This window comes from Lepisosteus oculatus, chromosome 15, assembly GCF_040954835.1.
Source record: "Lepisosteus oculatus isolate fLepOcu1 chromosome 15, fLepOcu1.hap2, whole genome shotgun sequence".
Taxonomy (NCBI): domain Eukaryota; kingdom Metazoa; phylum Chordata; class Actinopteri; order Semionotiformes; family Lepisosteidae; genus Lepisosteus; species Lepisosteus oculatus.
In genome coordinates, this window is record NC_090710.1 from 22,281,263 (window position 1) to 22,300,391 (window position 19,129).

The 19,129-nt window shown below is 36.4% G+C and overlaps 1 protein-coding gene across 5 annotated transcripts in view; it reads left to right on the forward strand.

The window, feature by feature from the left end:
• Window positions 1-19,129, forward strand: part of oca2 (oculocutaneous albinism II) — a 125,175-nt gene that overhangs the window by 11,743 nt on the left and 94,303 nt on the right. For 4 of the 5 annotated variants that reach the window (XM_015364460.2, XM_069179025.1, XM_015364461.2 and 1 more), the window contains exons 3-4: window positions 13,279-13,377; window positions 17,043-17,234. In XM_015364460.2, coding sequence (XP_015219946.1) covers window positions 13,279-13,377; window positions 17,043-17,234 — 291 coding nt within the window. The remainder of the gene's footprint in view (window positions 1-13,278; window positions 13,378-17,042; window positions 17,235-19,129) is intronic. The other variant, XM_069179026.1, reaches the window with a different exon arrangement.

The following is a 19,129-nucleotide window of genomic DNA, read 5'->3' on the forward strand; positions in this document are numbered from 1 at the left end:
TTAAAGCCCTTAACCCCTTAACTGCCCCAGTGGCGCTCTATAAATGGCTGACCCTGAGCTCTGACCCCAAGCTTCTCTCCCTGTCTGTGTGTCTTATGGAGAGCAAGTTGGGGTCTGTGAAAAATGACAAATTCCTAATACAAGAAATTGTATATGGCCGATAATGTGATCTTATCTTATTACAAGATAAAAGCAGAATATGCTCTATATTCAGATGAAGTGAAAATGACTGGAAAAATAGATAGAAATGTATATATCTTACAGTATATACTGTAAATACATTATTGTATTCTAATTTATTTATCCACTCTAATATTTGATACTATTTTATATATGCATACTGTATATTTAAATATACAAAAGAGAACACGTTTTGCATATTTTTGAAAAGCAGCCCTTCTGGCAGTTAAGTGTGACTGATGGTGATGATAATTCCCTGTCAACAGGTCTCTGGTAGGCAGGTGTCCTCCCTCACTCACTCTTAATCAGAACATTCAGCAGATGACAGCCATTTCAAACAGACTGGAGTGTGGATGCTTAGCCTCTCTCAGCAAACCATTTAGGCTCGAGAGAACGGGATGGCCTGCCTGAATAGACAAAATAGCAAACTTCAATATACTTCCCCTAAAATCAAATGACGGATTACTGTTTACCAGTGTAAATGCTTCTCCCTTGCTAATAAACTCGGTAAAAATCTGTAAAGTTTTGTGACTATGGCAACAGAGGTCAAAGTTACACTAGTCCTTTGCCTTCATGACAAGTGGGCTGCTATTCTTAATCCACACAAAGGAAAACGTAGGAAGTGCTGTGTGCTGCAGATGCCTGATGTGAGTGAAGTTTGCTGCCTAGTGAAGAACAATGACAAGGCCACAGCTTGACAAAATGACCATTGCTCATGACCTTAAAAGGATTTGCCCTTTGATGTCTTCATTGCATCTCAGCCATGTACCTTCAAACTCCTTTTGCACTATTTTTTTCTTCATAAATCTTCCTGCGAGCTTTCTTTCTGCACACCTGAGGCTATCAGCTAGCTGTCTGCCTTTTCAAAAGCCAGACGCCACAGCTAAGGGCAACAACAGCTTTTTTTAGATGGATAATAATTGACTGTTCTTGCTGAACTTTTAACAGAGACATCTCTTGCTGTTTGTAGCACAGATGAGCAATAGCATTGAATCCAATGTGGTAGCTTTTGAAACAGTTCGGGAATATTCTTGTGCATTTTCAGCTTGTGCATTCTGCACCACCTGTGAGTAACAAGAAATAATGCAGGAAGTGTTCAAATGACAACTGTAGTTTAGTTATTAATTTCACAATTATTGTGATTAGTATTTAAGTGTAATGTAAATGTGAATTCTAGCATGTTTCACTATAAAATGTTCACTAGGTATGCTTTAGAAGCCTGTTAAGTACATTTTGATGTCTAATTTATTGTATTATAACTGGTTTGAATTCTAGGGTTGCCTTGTGCATGTTTTTGCTTTTGTTATACTCAAAGCTATCTAATAAATATACACATTAATGAATTTTATTTTGTAATAAGTAAATAATATTTACACATGAATAATGTGGATGTATAGGTTTGAGAAGTGCAATAGCATAACATAACGTTTCTCTTTGCCTGGATATTACATAGAATTATTGCAATGTTTTCATAGTCCATATGCACTGGATTATGGATTATTAGACTAAGACTGCTGTCATGTGGTTTATAATCCATGGATCTATTCAGTGTTTTCCTTCTTCAAAATGAGCATTTATGAAACAGCAGTGTGACTTTTGCATTATTCTGAGAAAATGTTTGCTGTATTAGTGAAAGACAGCAATACACATTTAAGTCCGAAATCTGTTTAAAAGTATTTAATTAACCTTCACCCCTCTCTGATATTCAGTTTATTGCGTTTATGTTATTAATTTGTCCCTGAAAAATAGTAACCAATTCCTCACTAGCCCAATCTGTACAGCATTGACCTGTCATCAGTGGAAGAGTTATTTCGTTAATATAACTTTAATTGCTACAGTAATTCTTGCTTTTCAGTCAGAATGTAATCACTTGACTCTATCCTGTTACCCAAATATAAGAATGGCTTTGATGGAGAAATGTGGGAACTCCAGACATCTACTGCTTTTCTCACTATGACGTTGCAGAGCACAAAAGGGCTTTGTGTCAGGTTGAGGACTGATAAGGCTCAGAGCTGGAGGCACCTGTCCAGTGATGTGAGATTGTACAACCACGTTATGCTTCACTTCCTCAGCCTACTGCACTCTCCTTAGCTCAGCCTCAGCACTGTTCAGCCAGTTGAGTAATTCCGCCCAGTAACACCCAATTACAATTCCCCAGTGGCACAGCCTCTGTACTAGAATCTCTCTATGTACAGTATACAAAAAACCTCTGAAATGTAATGCCCTTTCTGCACATTAATTGGAAGCTTAAAGATGAGTCACACAGGGCTTCACCCTCCCTTAATTTTGAATTATTGACTGCCTCTGTGCCGTCTCTAATCCTGAACTGAGCAACTACAGATTTTGGTGACTCAAAGATGCTTTTGGAAAATCAGTTGTAGAAGCTTTTCCCCCCCCCTCAATCACTTTTGGAAGTCCTGTTTTTGTTTTGTAGCTTTTGCACCAATATAGCAAAGGATCCGGAATCACAGATGTTCTAACTGTCTTTTCTACTTGAACACAAAATCCCCTGAACCTTGACAGTGAGTTAGCCACTTCTCTAATCCTCTGTGCTTTCACCCTTTTATTTTAAGTACTCCCTTGAAGACGTGTGTCCATGAGTTTCTCTAGCAGTGCAGTTTGTGTGATATTGTAAAAGACGTAGCCTTAGTCTTTACACAGTATTTCACTTAACATGTATTCACTGCAGTCCCCTATGGCAGTGAGGTGAAAGTTTTTATATTCAGAATGCTACATTTCCTCATTTGTGTATTCATTCATTTATTTAAAAATGCTGCTTAATTGAAAAGCCGATGAACATACTGTACAGGTACAGTAGAGTTCCAAGTGTTATACACAGGACCGCAGTTACCGAGGGGACCTTGCATGAGGTATTGTTCCATGATGCAACTCCGCTGAGGAGACAGCAATTCGCACCTTTGAAAGACGTAGAGAAAGAGATTTCGTGAATGGAGTTTAGTTAGGTGATTTTTCTGTGTTAAAAAAAAGTGCATTCTGGTTTACCAGCTGAAAGGCTCAGTGGACAGGAAGTGCACAGATGGGAAGGTGGGAATATTGGGATAACGCGTCTCTCAAGAACCCGAACGGCAGCTTTCATGTAATAGATGTAGGCCTCTCAGAGTGGCAATATGAATCTAAAAGTCTTAAGAAGTCATGGATTCCATAACCAGGACCCACCTGTTCTATTCAGGTTTGTAAAGTTTTACATAACTCTAGTGCCATGCAAAATACTTTGATAGGGCCAGTTGGAGTTTTACGTCAGACTGTAGTTTAAATTGATATAAAATATGTAGCTTCATGTAAAAGTGATGAAAGAAAGTCCCCAAGAGTCCCCGAAAAAAAAACAAAAGCTGTCCTATGCTGTGTTTCAAGGGAATGGAAGTTGTATTTTCTTTTACTTTCTGAATTCCTTCTGGGAATCTAATGGCTTTATCATTTTAGCAATTTGATGCTAGTCCCTGTCTTTCACTGTAAGAGGTTTAATAGGTGAAACAGCTGTTAATAAACTCCAAAGAGGATTGAATCTCACATGTTTCATCATGTTATGTCTGTCACATAATTTTCACTGCCCGGTGGGGGGAGGAAGGGGAGAATTTCCTTAAGAAACTAACCAAATGAAATTACATCAAACATAATTACATAAAACAGTCTTCAGTCACTTTCAAAAGTGCTAAACACTCTTTTGTGGCTGAGCCTTAACTGAGCAAGAAGGTAAACAGTAATACAGTACCATACCAAAGGCACATTTGTTCCATTTTAACATGTCAGGTGATGTTGGATTAATGTGTCGATCAGAAGTGAACCATTCACATTTGCACATTGCAAATGCTAAGAAGTATCTACAGACCCTAATGCATAGTCTAGAGCTGACTCTTTTAGACAATTTTGTGTAACAAGTCTGTCGCTGATAATGTTGCAGTGTAATGGCATTTGACAAATCCATCCTGAAACTGGGAGTTGTCCTGGACGGAGAACAACATTTATTTGGGACTCTCTTCCTTCCCCATACCTGGTTTAGAAGATGCACTTGTTGGTTCTTTGAGAACTGATCCTGGAGTTCTAGATTTAACTCATGCCTCTGAATCATTCGTTCCAGAATTAACAGCATTATTGAGAACTAGGCAAGTCACTTATTGTCTTTAAAAGCATATACCGTCTATTTGACATAAAAAACTAAAACAAATTAAAAATATAACACAAATTAGAATGAGGCAATGATTTTGTTTACCACTGATCTTTATACACTTTATTTTTCTTTGTATGTTTTATTTTTGGTACAAATGTAGTATTGAGAAAAAACAATTATATTGTCTCCCGAATAATAAAAATCTTGTATGCTATATGTATTGTATTCTCTGTTCCTGGACTCTGTGTGCTGTGGAGCTTGAGAAGATGAGGCAATCTCTCCATCATTTGTACTTCACAGCAGAGAGGGAGCTAACATTACAAATCTCTTCACAGTTGTATAACAGTGTTTGAGAGGATTAGAGTGCCTGAAATATACCATCTGATCTATTTACTTTGTGAAAATCCCTCGCATCTCCAGGAGTCCACCGAATTGTGAAATCTTTCCAGTATTTCGCGAAACTAACTGCAGCTGTTTTGCTCCATGCTGCGCTGCTTTTTGTTTTGGAAATGGAATTCTAAGAGTGAATATACGGTGCAATAGGAATCATACAGTCAGGCAGACGTTTAGTCCATTGCGGTTCAGCAGGTATTATGATCACAGTACATTTTTTCTTCACTTTGATAATGATTATCATCATGAAGATGGGTGGTAATTTGAACCTGTGAGGAATAAATTTTGAAATAAGAATATTGTTACTAAAACCAGGTCTGTTAGGTGCATCCAACTAATAAAATGCACAAGGGACAAAGTAGTTCAACATAGGGATGCTTTATATTAGGAAACATATGTATATAAAGTGCCCATCAAAAACATGCGGGCTCTTGTTTGTTGCTTTAAATTATGCTGTTATTATACTTTGAAGTGTCAGTTAATACTGTGTGTCTTATATACTGTACACAACTTTACAAATTCAAAGCAAAAAAGAAATAGATCATTAATATGAAAGAAAATGGAAGTCATGATTGCATAAGTATTCCAACCCTTTGCCTTGGAAAACCTAAAGTTTAAAAAAAATGTGTATACACTATTTTAGCATTTCAAGGAAGGGTCTGCATCCTTTTACATGGCATGGTACACTGTATTTTAAGATTAAGTATGATATGTATTAAATGAATAATTTTTATAGGTGTTTACTGAGGAAGAAATAGACAACATGACCCAGTGAGAGCAAAGATAAGAGATCTAATATTAAATATTGAATTAAATATTGTAGAGGTAGAAATATAAAACTTACTAGGAGCACTCAAGATAAACAAAACTTCAAGAGACATTATTCAAAGGCTGTTAACACAACTCTTACAAATTAGGAATGAATCATTAGCACTAAATTAGAGGACCACCTGTATGAAAATCAGATAAGAAATAACATGTATTTAGAATACAGTAGGCAGGGCCTGACTGACTTGTTAGACGTTTTTAAAAACAGACCATATGATGTGGCGAAGTAAGATTTTCAGAAGTATGTTTTTGATAACATTCCCGATGAAAGATTCATTATTAAATTACAGGTGGTAGGCATTTAGGAAAACCTTTATTTTAGGGTTGAGAACAGGATTAAATGTAGAATAGAGATAAGGGAAGAATGCTCAAAATGGGTTGATATAATTAGTGGGATACCACAGGAATCTGTACTGGGACCATTTCGTACTTTAAATCAAATCAAATACATTATCTAAATTCTTGTTTAGTTAGTAAACAATTTGTATTCACAGATGATGCCAATTAAGAAGGATTGCCAAACCTGGTAGCATGAGCAAATGGAACTAAAAAAAATATCTAGATAAAGTTCAAGAAAGGGCAAACACCTTGCAGATGATGTGTAATGTAGATAAAGGCAAGGTTTTGCTTGCCTGTTGCAAAAACAAAATAGAAATACAAAATTGGAAATTGGAAACACTGAGCTGGAATTGGCTACTTCTGGAAAATATTTTTATGTTAAAATGTTAATTATGAACTTTGTTTACTAGATAATAACGGAAAGCAATACAAATGCATAAGAATTGCTAGTATGTACTGTATAAGCATAGAATTTTGATTGAGGAACATTATGTTACAATTGTACAACACACTAGTGTAGAAATCTGACTTTGGCCTGGGGTCATTACTCCTGACTTGGCCTGAGTACATTTTAAACAGACACTTGCTGCATGTGACATGTCTGAAATTACTCTTGTATGTGGCACCCCAGGAGTAACTGAAAAGCAAGGATAACATTATCAGGAATAGCCCTGTGCCATTACTAGAATTATTTTCTATGGTTCCAATACGTTGGTAATGGTCACTCATAAACACTGATCCATGGTAATAACATAGCAATGCCACGGCCGTATATAGACTATAAAAACTCTGTAACAATGCTGGAATTCAGGACACTGCAGGGAGATGCACCTTGACGGTCTCTTCTTCCGGTGTTTTCTGGAAAATGGCCTTTTTAGTCCCAAAATTAAAACTCATCTCTAACCCTCGTTGAACATGCACTGTGACTCCTTGCATAATCGTGTTCACTACATTCCAAAACAGATTGTTGTTTTCAGACAAGGGGTCAGTATCCCGATGCAGGGAACCAGGGTGGTTTTATTCCAGTCATGATCTTTACTTAAACTGAATCCTTAATTTAATTGTGGAAGTCTGGAACAAAACAGCCGGCCAGTTTGTCTGAACTGATTCCCTGACTTACTGAGAACTAATGAGTTACTATCAAATCAGTTATTAGCAACCAAACAAGTTAAATGGGCTGAATGCCCTCTCTAGTTTGTAACCTTACAAATGTTCTTACGGTATTAAGCTATATTATGTGGTGCAATAGATATCTATACTTGGACCTGTTCTAATCTTACTGTAGAGAAATGAGCAAGGTGTAAAGTAAATACTGTATGTCCAAGGTTTTGCTCATGCTGGGAGCTAGTGATTCACAGATCACTGTGACCTAGCCTTTGAAGAAAGTCTATTAACTACTGTATAAGCTAGAAACAACATCTGCTATGACAGTGGTCTCTCTAAAGGCTTCTCTAGCAGGAGGGGGTTAAGGTCTGCAGGATGCCTCTCATTACTGTTCAGCAGTGCAGAATCACTGAACTTCTAATTTGGATGAGGCTTTTCTTTCTTGTTGTCCTTCTGAAAAGATAGCTATTTTGCTCCCATCGAAAGTAATTTTTAGATTTTAAGAACTAAGTGAGCAAACGTAACTCATATCCTGTGCATATTAATGTGCTACTTTAAATGCTGATTGAAGTTTCATGTAGCAAGACATGTTGCAAACATTTGGTGACTAGATGTTTGGATTGACTTTGTTCTTATTCATTATCAGTATTTGTTGTTTCACTATCATTTGCATCATAATGAAGTCTGAGATCATTGAATTTTTGAATGATGTTATTTTATTTGTATTTTAGGATGTCTGAATTTCTTTTTGTAAAATAATTCCTTCAGAATTATACATTATAAGTCATCAATTGCAAAATAATATAATTATACAATTCTAGCACAATTATACAATTCTACCCATAACAGTCTTAATAAAACTGTGCTCAACACAAGCTGTAATGTACTGTACAAGATGTATCCAGTTATCTTCTCAATTTGGTTGATGTATTGTAAACAGAAGAAAAAAATGTAAATTGCAAAAGATAGGCAGAGTGTGTCCAATATTATTTTTCAAATGTTTTTATTGGAATACTTATTTGACAATTCTCAAATGTTTTTTTTTTCCTTTGAGTTTTAAGGATATTTTCTTGTTGGGAAATAGATCTGATGTGTTTGGAACAGCACTGTAGTTAACATCTGAACATATACCACTCCTGTCTAGAAAGCCGATGTGGGTTATACTTACAGTAAATGATGTTGCTGTACTGTAAGCCTAGTGGGTGGACCAGCAGGGGGCACTCTTTCTTCTGGACCATATTTTCAAATCAGTGCCTCCAGAACTGTGACCAGGAATGCTGTGCTGTAGGACGTGTAGTCCTTCAGGTGAGACTTTAAACTGCTTCATTATTAAAAATCGCATGGCATATTTTGAAAGAGGAGAGGAGCAAACCCTGGTATCCTGGCTAAATTACTCTCTGAGCTATCTAGAGGGGCTACCTACTGTACCTGCTTTATGAATTTGCTGAATTCATTTTTCGTTTCTTTGCCTGTTCTGCTGTGTAGAGACTCCATGTGATATGAAAAGATTCTCCGATGGTCGCTAATTGTAATTAATTGTTAATTGAACCCAGGTGGGTGCTGCATTTAAGTGGTGGGTGAAGTGGGTGTCCTCCTACAGTATATGTAAATCACTCCTGAGAGCCATTGGGATGTAAAATGCTAAATATAAGGATTTTGTTTCAAGTACTCAAGTGCTTATTTTGTTATACTGTATCATAGTACACAGGAAATGGGTTTGTTGCTTGGATTGTGCGAGCTTTCATCCTAATTGACAGCCTGGGACTAGAGTCCTTTTAGGATTAAAAGATTAGAGGTGAGAGGCTACTAATTAGCTAAAGTTCCGTCTGTAATATTTTCATTTCCAGCCGTGGCTTGTTTGCTTTGGGATCATACGGCCCACCTAAAGTAACCATTTTCAAATTAGCTAAAAGCGAAGAAGCAGATGCAAAGAGTATCGCAGACTTTCAACTGAAAGCCTTATCGATGTGTTTATGTAAATGAAGATATTTTGCTTTTCAAGGGCTTAGAAAGATTACAAATGAGAGGAGGCCTTTTGGCCCATCTAGCACGTTTGATCATTAGTACCTACTTGATCTAAGTATCTCATCCAGCTGTTTCTTGAAAGTAGTCAGTGTACTGCATTCAGCAACATGACTGGGGAGCTTCATTGCTCAATACTCTCACAACCCTTTAGGTAAAGATGTGCCTTCTGTTCTCGGTCTTGAAAGCACTTCCACATAGTTTCCACTTGTGAGCTCTGTTCTTATTCATTACCATTATATATTGTTTTCACTACATCAAAGTTTGTGACCACTGATTTTTGAAAGGGCATTATTTTCTATGCATTTTAGGATGCCAGTATTTCTTTCTGTAAAGTCACTTCTTCACAGTTACGAATTACAAGTTGACAATTACAAAAAAAATATTCAATTATACCCAGTCTCGGTTTTTCAATCATAGAACAAAGGTGCACTGATTTACAATTCTAAGTCCTTTATCTGTAGAGTGAAAGTACTGTAAACTTCAATGATGCCTCTATATTTAATACTGTTTCACAACAACAAAAAACGAAGAGCATGTTATTTTCCTTAATTGAAAAGAAGTAGATGTTTTTTTAAAAAAAATAATTGGCAGATCCAAAAAAGGTTCACCATCCTGCCTTTCTATCCTTTTATCTGCAATTGCAATTGCCTTTAAATGTCCCATAGAGTAACTCCAAAAGATGCTGGAAGGCATTGGCAAATCATTCAGGTACTGTAGCACACTGTACTGCTAACCAGTTAAAGTAATGCTGGTGTAAATGGAATTGTACAGTGTGTATTATAAAGTATTTTGCTTTAATAACCAAAATACCCTGTCACAATCCAGTAAAATATTCCTTCATTGTGTTGAAAAAATAAATATTATTCTGTTGTTGAAAGAGAAGTGCACCTGTTTGACTTTTGAATAAGTACAAAACAGTAACTTTTCCTCATATACATTCAGCACTCTAAGAGGAATATATATGTCTTCAAGGCTCTAAACAATCTGGCCATATCACACTGTAGTTCTCCTGCCTGTTTAAACTCCCCCACCTTTGGCTCCATTCTATTGAGGCCAGTCCTCTGCTCACTGTCCCCATGTCATGATCTCTCATAATCAATCACTTAACCTTCCTACTGTAAACGCCGGCACATTCCCATTCCCATCAGACACCAGCTCGATCCAATTCTCAGAAACGACAGCGCACTAAGTAATCACCCTATCACGCCTCTCACCTCTCACCGCACTTGCTATTTATACCTTCCTCAAGCCACACTTCATCGCTTGGAACGAAACAGCCTGCTGTTCTCCTTGCTCGTCCACTGGTTCCAAAACCTTTCTAAAGGTATCCTTTCGTCTCAGCCTTCTGGATCTCGACTCGGCCTACCTCACTGACGCCCACCTTGCCCACCTTTTGGATTTGATGATAAGCCTTCTCTGTCTGCCTCTCAGCCTGCCTTACCGACACTGACCTTGTCTTGCCCAATTGATTTCATTCACTATCCGCATAGGGTTCTTCAGAGCGCTCGTATTACCCCAGGACTAAAGCAGGGACTTCTGGTGATCGTGCTCTCTCTGTCGCTGCTCCGGTATTCTGGAACGACCTTCCTTAGACCTTACGAGAGACGACTTCTCTAACTCCCTTCAAATCTAAATTTAAAACTTACAAGTACTTGTACCTTTTTACCAAGGTCTACGTTTGATTGCCTACAGTCAATTTGTGAAAACCTGTATGCTCTTGTTTTTTTTTTCTTCATTTACAGTACTTTTACTGTACTTGTCTTTTTCTTTATTCATAATGTACAGCATCCTTGGGTTTGGAAAGCTGCTTTATAAATAAAAGTTATTATTATTACAATAATAATGCACAATATTTGTCATTACATGATTACCCTGGATAGAAAATGCTATTATTGTGTTTTAAAGCTTTATCTTTCAATAGAATGGAACAAACAATACTGTTGAAAAAGAAGACTGATTCAGATTTCCACATGGTTATAAAGAGGGTTTACACTGGCTGATTGTCTTCTTTTAGCAAAGAATATTCCCAACAGACTGCACTGGAAGCTGCCTGCAATACTGATAACTTGTATTTAATCAAAGCGAAAAAGGAATGTTATTTGAATACAAAAAGACCTGCATTTCACTTATTATTACAAAAGTGTTTCAGATGTACTCAGAGTACCCTGCTGAATAAATGAAAGAGCTTTTCTGGGTGAAACACCCTTGTATATGAATTAGAAACCTATGTCTTTGGAGGCTAAGGTGAGAACAGTGTGAGGTAGATAACACCCGGTTGGGTCCAAGGTAATTTACCGGCACATTTACTGAAGCAGAAAAAAGAAGAATATACAGTAAGAAAGATTAGCTTTCTTCAAAGAAGCCAAGGTATCCAATTTAACAAATAGGTAACCTACTGTAGCTGAGTAAAGACACTTTACTGTTTGTGTTACAAAATTCCCCTTGTTCCCAGTTTTAAATGCATTTCTCTGTTAGTTTCCACTGGTGTCTATTTATTCAAAGGTTATTGTAAATATGGAATACAAAACCATGATCTTAAATGTGTGTACGAGTTAAGGACTGGATGAAATGTTTGGATTTTGGTTGTATGTTTTATTGGGTGCGTTAGAACAACTCTCCATGTTTAAATACCAGCTCCAAATAATCAACGAGAATGGTTATGCAAGAAGGAACAGGAACAAAACGTGGTCTGCCACATCAATAAATAAAAACACACACAAATCCTGTTTATTTAGAAATTGAATCGCTAAATGGCAGAAATTCTTTAGATTATAGACACCCCTGTAGCCACTGTTTTCAGCAACATTGGTGTGCTCTCTATGACTCCATGACTTGTTCTGCATAAGCTATAGAATGCAGTGCTGTTTGTCAGTCAATTTCTGGCTATCCACCCAGCTCCTGAAAGTTAGAACAGTACATTTCATTTACTACAGTTAGCACACTCATTGCCCAAAGCATATACAGTATAAAATATTTATTTCATAAGAGATCTGGAATCAAAGGGTACAGGCTTCTTGTGCACCTAGGTCATATCTCATGTGCTTTAGGTCCAGACTAGACTTTGAACAGAGATACGGTATGGTACAATACAATGGCAGAAATTAATTTATTTTCAATTCACAGCTCAACACTTGCCACCCACACATATGGTAAAGGTGGAAGTATCCTGAGACACATTGCTGTCAGAGGAAAGGACACAGAACCAAAGCGGTTGAATTCTGAATCAGAATGCCAGCACTTGCACAGGGCAAACAATCTATTGCATCTATAATGCGACTGTGCTGGATAAAGAACTTCTTAATAGATGCTTAAATGTCCAGATAAAAGCTGCTTCTGTGAACCTTTGTAAATGTACATGACTCTGAAACAGGAATACTTTTTATAGCTGTTTTAATTAACTGTTTGAGAACTGTGGTGAGCCAAGGACACCAGCTGCTCAAAACCTTGGTGTAACCCAGAACGTATAGAACTGTGCTGTATCTAAAATGAGCTGCAGCTTGAAATACCTCAAGAAAAAACTGGATCATGGGGCAGAATGTTCTTAGTAAGACACTCCCTTTGTTCACTTCAAAGTAGTTGGGTTCGTGGGAAAAAAAAGGAAGTTTTAATTGTTGTTGGCTAAAAAGAAACCATAAAACTCAGAAAAACTTAAAAGGAGAAAGGTATGAAGGTGATACAGATAGAGAGCTTCATTTCCACTTTGACAGGTTTAAGATGATTAGCATGACAGCTGACAGCTATGAAGATGGGGCCCACTTAAGGAATACTGTATTTCTATGTGAGAAGTGAAGGCATCCCTTTCTCTTTATTGTAGCATCTTGAATTGGGATAATTATTTAAAAAGAATGTTTGGTGACTTTCTTTGTTTTTAGTGCTGTAAAGAAAGCTTATGAAACATTCTTTCACTGAAGGAAGACTTGAAAGTTTAGAACTGGAAATTACTTCCGTAGAAGCCAAATGGAAAAATAGGGCAGGGCAACTCATTCATAGTGACATGACAATGTGAGGAGTTTTGAAAAGTGTGGTTTCTGCTGCATGCAAGAACTAAGCAGGTATCTTCAACACATTCTCTATTGTTACCAAGGCTTTTGAAATTGGCAGGAGCAGCTTTTCTTTTGAAGCTATGATGAACACAATTAAAAAACAAAGAAATGAATAACAAAAGCAGGCTTATCAGTATGTTTAAAAATGAAACTACTTCATCTACATGTTTTCTTTATGAGGTGGCAGAGCCCAGTCATTGCTTTTTAACTTTCATAAATTCATTTTTCTCTCTTTTCTAGCAATAACTTCAGTGTAATTAAATTCCTGAAAGGCAAGACCAAGAGAAGTGGTTACAATGAGAAATCTCCATTGCTGAAAATGTCTTCTGAAGATGAAGGGTATGTTTCAGTTTTGGATTCTCTTCAGATTGAATAGTGGTTACCCCAGGTAAAGTTAATTCTAAGCTTGTCAAGCAAACCAAGAAAGCATTTCAGCATAAAATGTACAGTAGGTTTATGCAGGTCACATTTCTGTGGGTTTTGTGGAATCTTAGGGAAGACTCTGGATATTTTAACAATCTCATGCATTTACTGTTTTATCAAGATTTGGAATCTGGATGTTAAAATACTGTATATTTAGATCTTAAAAACAGCTGCAAGCAGAAAAAATGATGTAAGATTTAATTACTTGCTCTACAATTCTTCTGAAGATCTTTGAACCAAAACGTGTGGATTACTAGTCTTTTAGTTCTTTTCTCCTAAGCCACCGACTTAGGAGATCATGATATGTACTGCATTAACAGAGTTACAGTACTTAACTTGAACCTCCTTTTTATTTCTCTTATTGGAGGATAAGGGTGAACCCTGTTATGCAAGTTATTGTCACAGTCAGGGAATAAAATTGGAAACCTTAGGTTAAACAGAAGTCCTTTCCGTGATCTTTAAGCCCAGATTCTTCTCTCATGCAGTGACAGTACTGATTTATACTTCCCAAAGGCATTTGATAACTTTAATCTAAAGTATCACCCTGCTGTGTCACCACACTGTTCTAGTCATGTGCAATCCTTCTTGCAATGTGAGAAATGATCTGAAATTAGAAACGTAAATAACCTATTTCCCCTTTCATCATTGTTCATTTCTAGATGTAGAATATTAGGAATATTGGAGGTTACGAATCACAGACTCCATGCCAGTGCAGTTTTAAGAATGAAAGCAATTAACTCTTCAATAAAACCTCCCCATGACTTGCTATTATAGTCTGCTTCTATTTCAGCTTTCTGCTCAGAAAGCTATTAAATGTTATACTGCTCAGCACAATTTATCACTTCCCACTCCAAAATGCATAAATGGTTTTCCTGAGAGTGTTGACCTTAAGAAACCCTTGTCTACTACAGTTCTTGAAATCATGAGAAGAGTGAAAGTTGTAGTTAGTAGGTTTAACATTCATGAAAGGAAATGTATGACCATATGTCATTTAGAGCATCCAGATAAATCATTAATTCGCTCATAAAAGGTTAAAACAAAGGTGTTCTTCACAGTGAACTTCTACTTTTTCTTTAGCCATTTAGAAATAACTTGACAGCTGCATTTTTTATACTGTATTTTAGACATAGATTATTTCCATAGAATCAAAAGGTTGCAGATTTAAATGCTGCATTTTTTCAATAGATTTTTATTTCACATCTGATGCGGGTGAAGTAGCTTTCAAAATAGTAAGGACAGAACAGAGAAACATTTACAGAACTAACCATGATTATATGTCAATTATATATGAAAATATTATATGTCAGACTTTATCTCCATTATAATCTTGAACAATTGTGCCGCTGTATTTGTAGAGGACTAGTTAGTCAAAAAGTCTTCAGGTTTATGAAATATTAAACACTTAAAACAAGAATACACCCAAATTAAATGTGCACAGATTATCAGAATAATCCATAAATGACATTTTCATTTTTATACAGTTTTACGATTCACATTTTTTGTTTTGTCTTGGAGTCAGTAAAAACCAGAACTACAGTTTCATCTACTTTCTTGTAAAATGTAATCAATAGGTAAGTCATCTTTACATCCTGATTTGAAGAAGTCTGTGCATTGTCACTTTTTTAAATATGCTTCTGCGAAAAAATGTGGTGATTTGAAATTGGCTCGTGATTAATTTGTCAATTCAGCTCTTCAAACAAAATATTTTCTTCTTAAAATGTTAGAGATTATATAAACTCTGTGAGGATAAACTTTTGCTTTGGACAGTCAATCTGGAATTAACAGCTATTTGTCATCTGCCAGTGGTAAAATTAATCAGGAAACAACAGTCGGGTTAAAGAAGAACTGTAGGACCAAACCATATACCGGAAGAACTGTATCTGTTGTGGAAACTTATTTTGATCACCCAGATAAACATGACTTACTGAAACTTATGTAAAATATGCCTAATGCTGATTTAAATATTATTGTGTTTTCATCACATTTAAAAAGTGGCTTTACTTACTGTACAAACCCAAATACAGTACATGTGATGATATTCATAAGAAGTTTTTTACTGACTAAAGAAACATGTAATAGTTAACAGCTCTCTGTTGTTTTTTTCCCTCTCATGCTTTTTATTTCTGGGTTTTATGTCTTCACTCAGACATTTGCATTGCCTCCCCATTAATCACAATTTCTTGATATGCTTTAATACTTCTACGATAGCACCTGATACCACTCTCATACAATTTTCATGAGATATCTTCATTTGAGCTACAATTGATTATAATATCTGTCAGCTGAAATCAAATGCCTTGAAAAATAAAAGTACTCAGTCTTCTCTGTAAACCTTTGATATGACAGTAATCTATTTCTGTATCTTCAGTTCTTCGTCAATATTTATCTTGCATTTCATGGTCTTGATGTACACCTGTCTGAAAGAACAGCCTGTCTATTATTTATAAAAACAATTATATAATTATTTTCTTTTGTCCTTTCTGTCATGCTGCTCTGTATCCTTTTTATAGCTTTAGAAATAAAACAGATAACCCACATGTATCCTTAAATTACCATGATGTTTCTGATTGAGGTTCAGAAATTATAGATCCTGTCATCCTTTGCCATTTCTAATATTGGAAGTTTATCATATTTAAAAAAATAGGATTCAAAAACAGTGAGTTCTCTGCATGGGTATTAACAATGTGCTTGTTAGGATGCACCAGTTTCTTTCTTTAGGGTCAGATTTCAATTTAATTTTGTGCTTCCTTATTGTAGGTTAGCAGACTGTACAGGCACCTCTGTGATTGTATACAGCAAACAGAGCAATAGCTAATATGACCAACATACTGATGTTCCAGGGATTTTTATTAAATATTAATCTACTGTATGGATAGGATCATTTCATGAATACACTGTGAGTTTTAACCATTACACAGGACTTGTTACTTGTTACTCCATGTTTTTGTCACAGCAGAAGTGTTTTGTATTTGGTTTCCATTGTTCAGTAAGAAAACTCTGTAGACTACTCTTTAATACTCAATATCAGTAATATATGATTGAATGATGGAAGTTAACTTGGTGTTGTGGCATGCTTTGACTTGGATTGAGACTAAAGAACAGCTGAGTATTCATTTATTTAAATTAACAGAGCTTGGTCTGGTTGATTCTGTAGTGAACAATCTGGGCTTGTGCATCTAGCTCCTGACCGGAAGGTCCCGGGTTCAATCCCAGGTAGGGGCAAGTGATTTATCTTGCTCCAATTCCTTCCAGATGGCTCCCAGGTCCACTCAGCCTGCTTTCCAAATGAGTACCGGGGGCTTAATCCTTCCGGGGGTAATAGGCTGGCTGGAGTGAGATGCTGACCACATCACCTCCACCTCCAGTGTCGGATGGCTGAGAAAACTGGTGGCCCTTTCCCCCCATTCCCCATGGGGCTTTATGGCCTGAAAAGGGGACCTAACCTACAGTACTTACCATGTCATTTTACTAAATTTAACCAATGAATGCTTCTTTCATGTAATCAACATTGACATCATCTAGAAACATAATTTTCACTTAAAAAAAGTGAAGTACCTACTTGTTCTGTTTTTACTCCACAGTATTACTTATATGGCACTTCACGATCCCACTTTCACAAATGGAGATGAATCTTGGGAAAGCAGTTCTGCAGAGCTGGAAAAAAGGTGTCATCTTGGAAGTGAAGTTACAAGTCTTTCAAGATCTACTTCCACTGAGAAATCTGATCCACTGGATAACCTTAATTTAAACTTCACTCTGTCCAACAGTTTAAGGTAATCTTACTTTCTTCATCTACAAAAGTTGAATAGCATACTTTTGTTCAAGATGTCTGTGGTAACAGAATGTGAGCTGTAAATTGAGCCAGGGATTTGTACTTTAGTCCTCAGATACTAAACAGATCCTTTAATTAAATCAATCCATTACATTTTTTAAATATGGGAAGAAAGTGTTGAGATTTTTCTAATAAAGAAAAGTATTTTTTCTATGGAGCAACTGAAAAGAATTGAACCAGATTGTGCTGTTGCCCTGGTGTGATGGAGCGACACATCCAGCGTATAGGTTGTAAGGGAATCCATTCAGGGATTAATTTGTCCTATATAAGACACACACGTTTGACTAGGTACAATAAATTGGTATTTAACCAACGTTTTGGTTCAATTTTTGATGCCAGTACTTAAATAGTTGGACATCAAACTCAACCAATTCTAACATCACATAAATAATCTTTACTTCTTAGTGCATAAAATTATACTTAAAATAAATATAATAAAATAGTAGGCAAAAGATAAAGCCTTTTTTATCAATTTTCTGAGGCCTACTGTAGAATAAGTATACTTATTGTATTTGGCAACAGGTTTACCACCTTGTAGCCTGATCTCTTTAGCTCTCAGAAGCTAAGCAAGGCTGGCCCTAGACAGTACTACAAGGACAAGAAATATTCAAGGCAAACTAGGTTGCTGTTACAAAGGGTTGTTGATGGCCCAGTTTGATGGCACTATACAGTAGGTACTGTAGCACTCTTCAGTATGAACCTACAGTAAATTCCAAATCAACACCCATACTCCATGCTAACAGTAGTCTTTGTGCCACAGAAGGTGTTTTTTTAATTAAACTACTGTAGTGTCCTCCTACTATAAAGAAAAAAATGAATAAACCTAGGGTGTACATTTTAAATGTTAATAAAATACATGGTTACAATGCTGGTAACTGAAAATTAGGTTGAAAAAATGCAACAAATGTGAATTATTCAAATAGTTCAAATGGTTTAGTAAAACGTTTACCCTTTACAGACAGATATTACCCCTGCAATATGTACTTTATACTGTATATTGTTATATTTAAAAAAAAATATCTCAGTGTCTATATCCAGCCAAGTTTTTGCCAGGAATAATTGAAGAACAATCCTATGGAGCCCTTAAAAATTAGTGTTGTGAATAACCCACTCATCTGAGGGCTAATCAATGTAGTGAAAGAAACATGTCGGATTGAATGCATTTTTATGGATGCAAAAGAAAAAACAATTTTTCAAGGCAGTATTTGCTCTTGCTTATAAACTAGCACATCCACCACATTTCTTTATCTAATCGGGTTAAACACCCATGAAACTGCTATGAATGTGAGTCTATCCTCAGTGTTCTCAAGTAATTTCAGTTTTTCATGCCATCTTTTGCCCATCCTCATACTGTATGTCTGGCATCTTTGGGCTGAAACAATTGAACAGAAGATCACTAGTTAAGAAACAGAGATGGGGTTGTGTGCTTGTGTGCAGAGCACAACTATTGCTCTGGCAGACCTGTCAGCGACTGTTTATGTGCCTGTCTGCTGAGGTATTGCTGAAATATGGGACTCTTTTGTCTTGCTTGCTGCAGCAAGGTGTCTGTAATACATGTCAGCCTAGGTTTTGCTGTGCCTGGAAAAGTGGAACAGAAAATAAATAAATGGGTTTTAAAAACAAGAGCATGAGGGTCTGTATCAGAAATACAGTAATCCCTGAACATAATTGTGTAGCTCTAATTGGGTATATAAAGTGGGACATCTTATTTTAAAGAGATTTAAATATTTTTGGCTGGATACCAAAGTACACAGGATAGGCCTAAATTGCTCAAGTGTGTTGCAAGTACAGTACCAAGAGCTTTGTGGTAATACTCCTCAAGCTAGATTTAGTTTT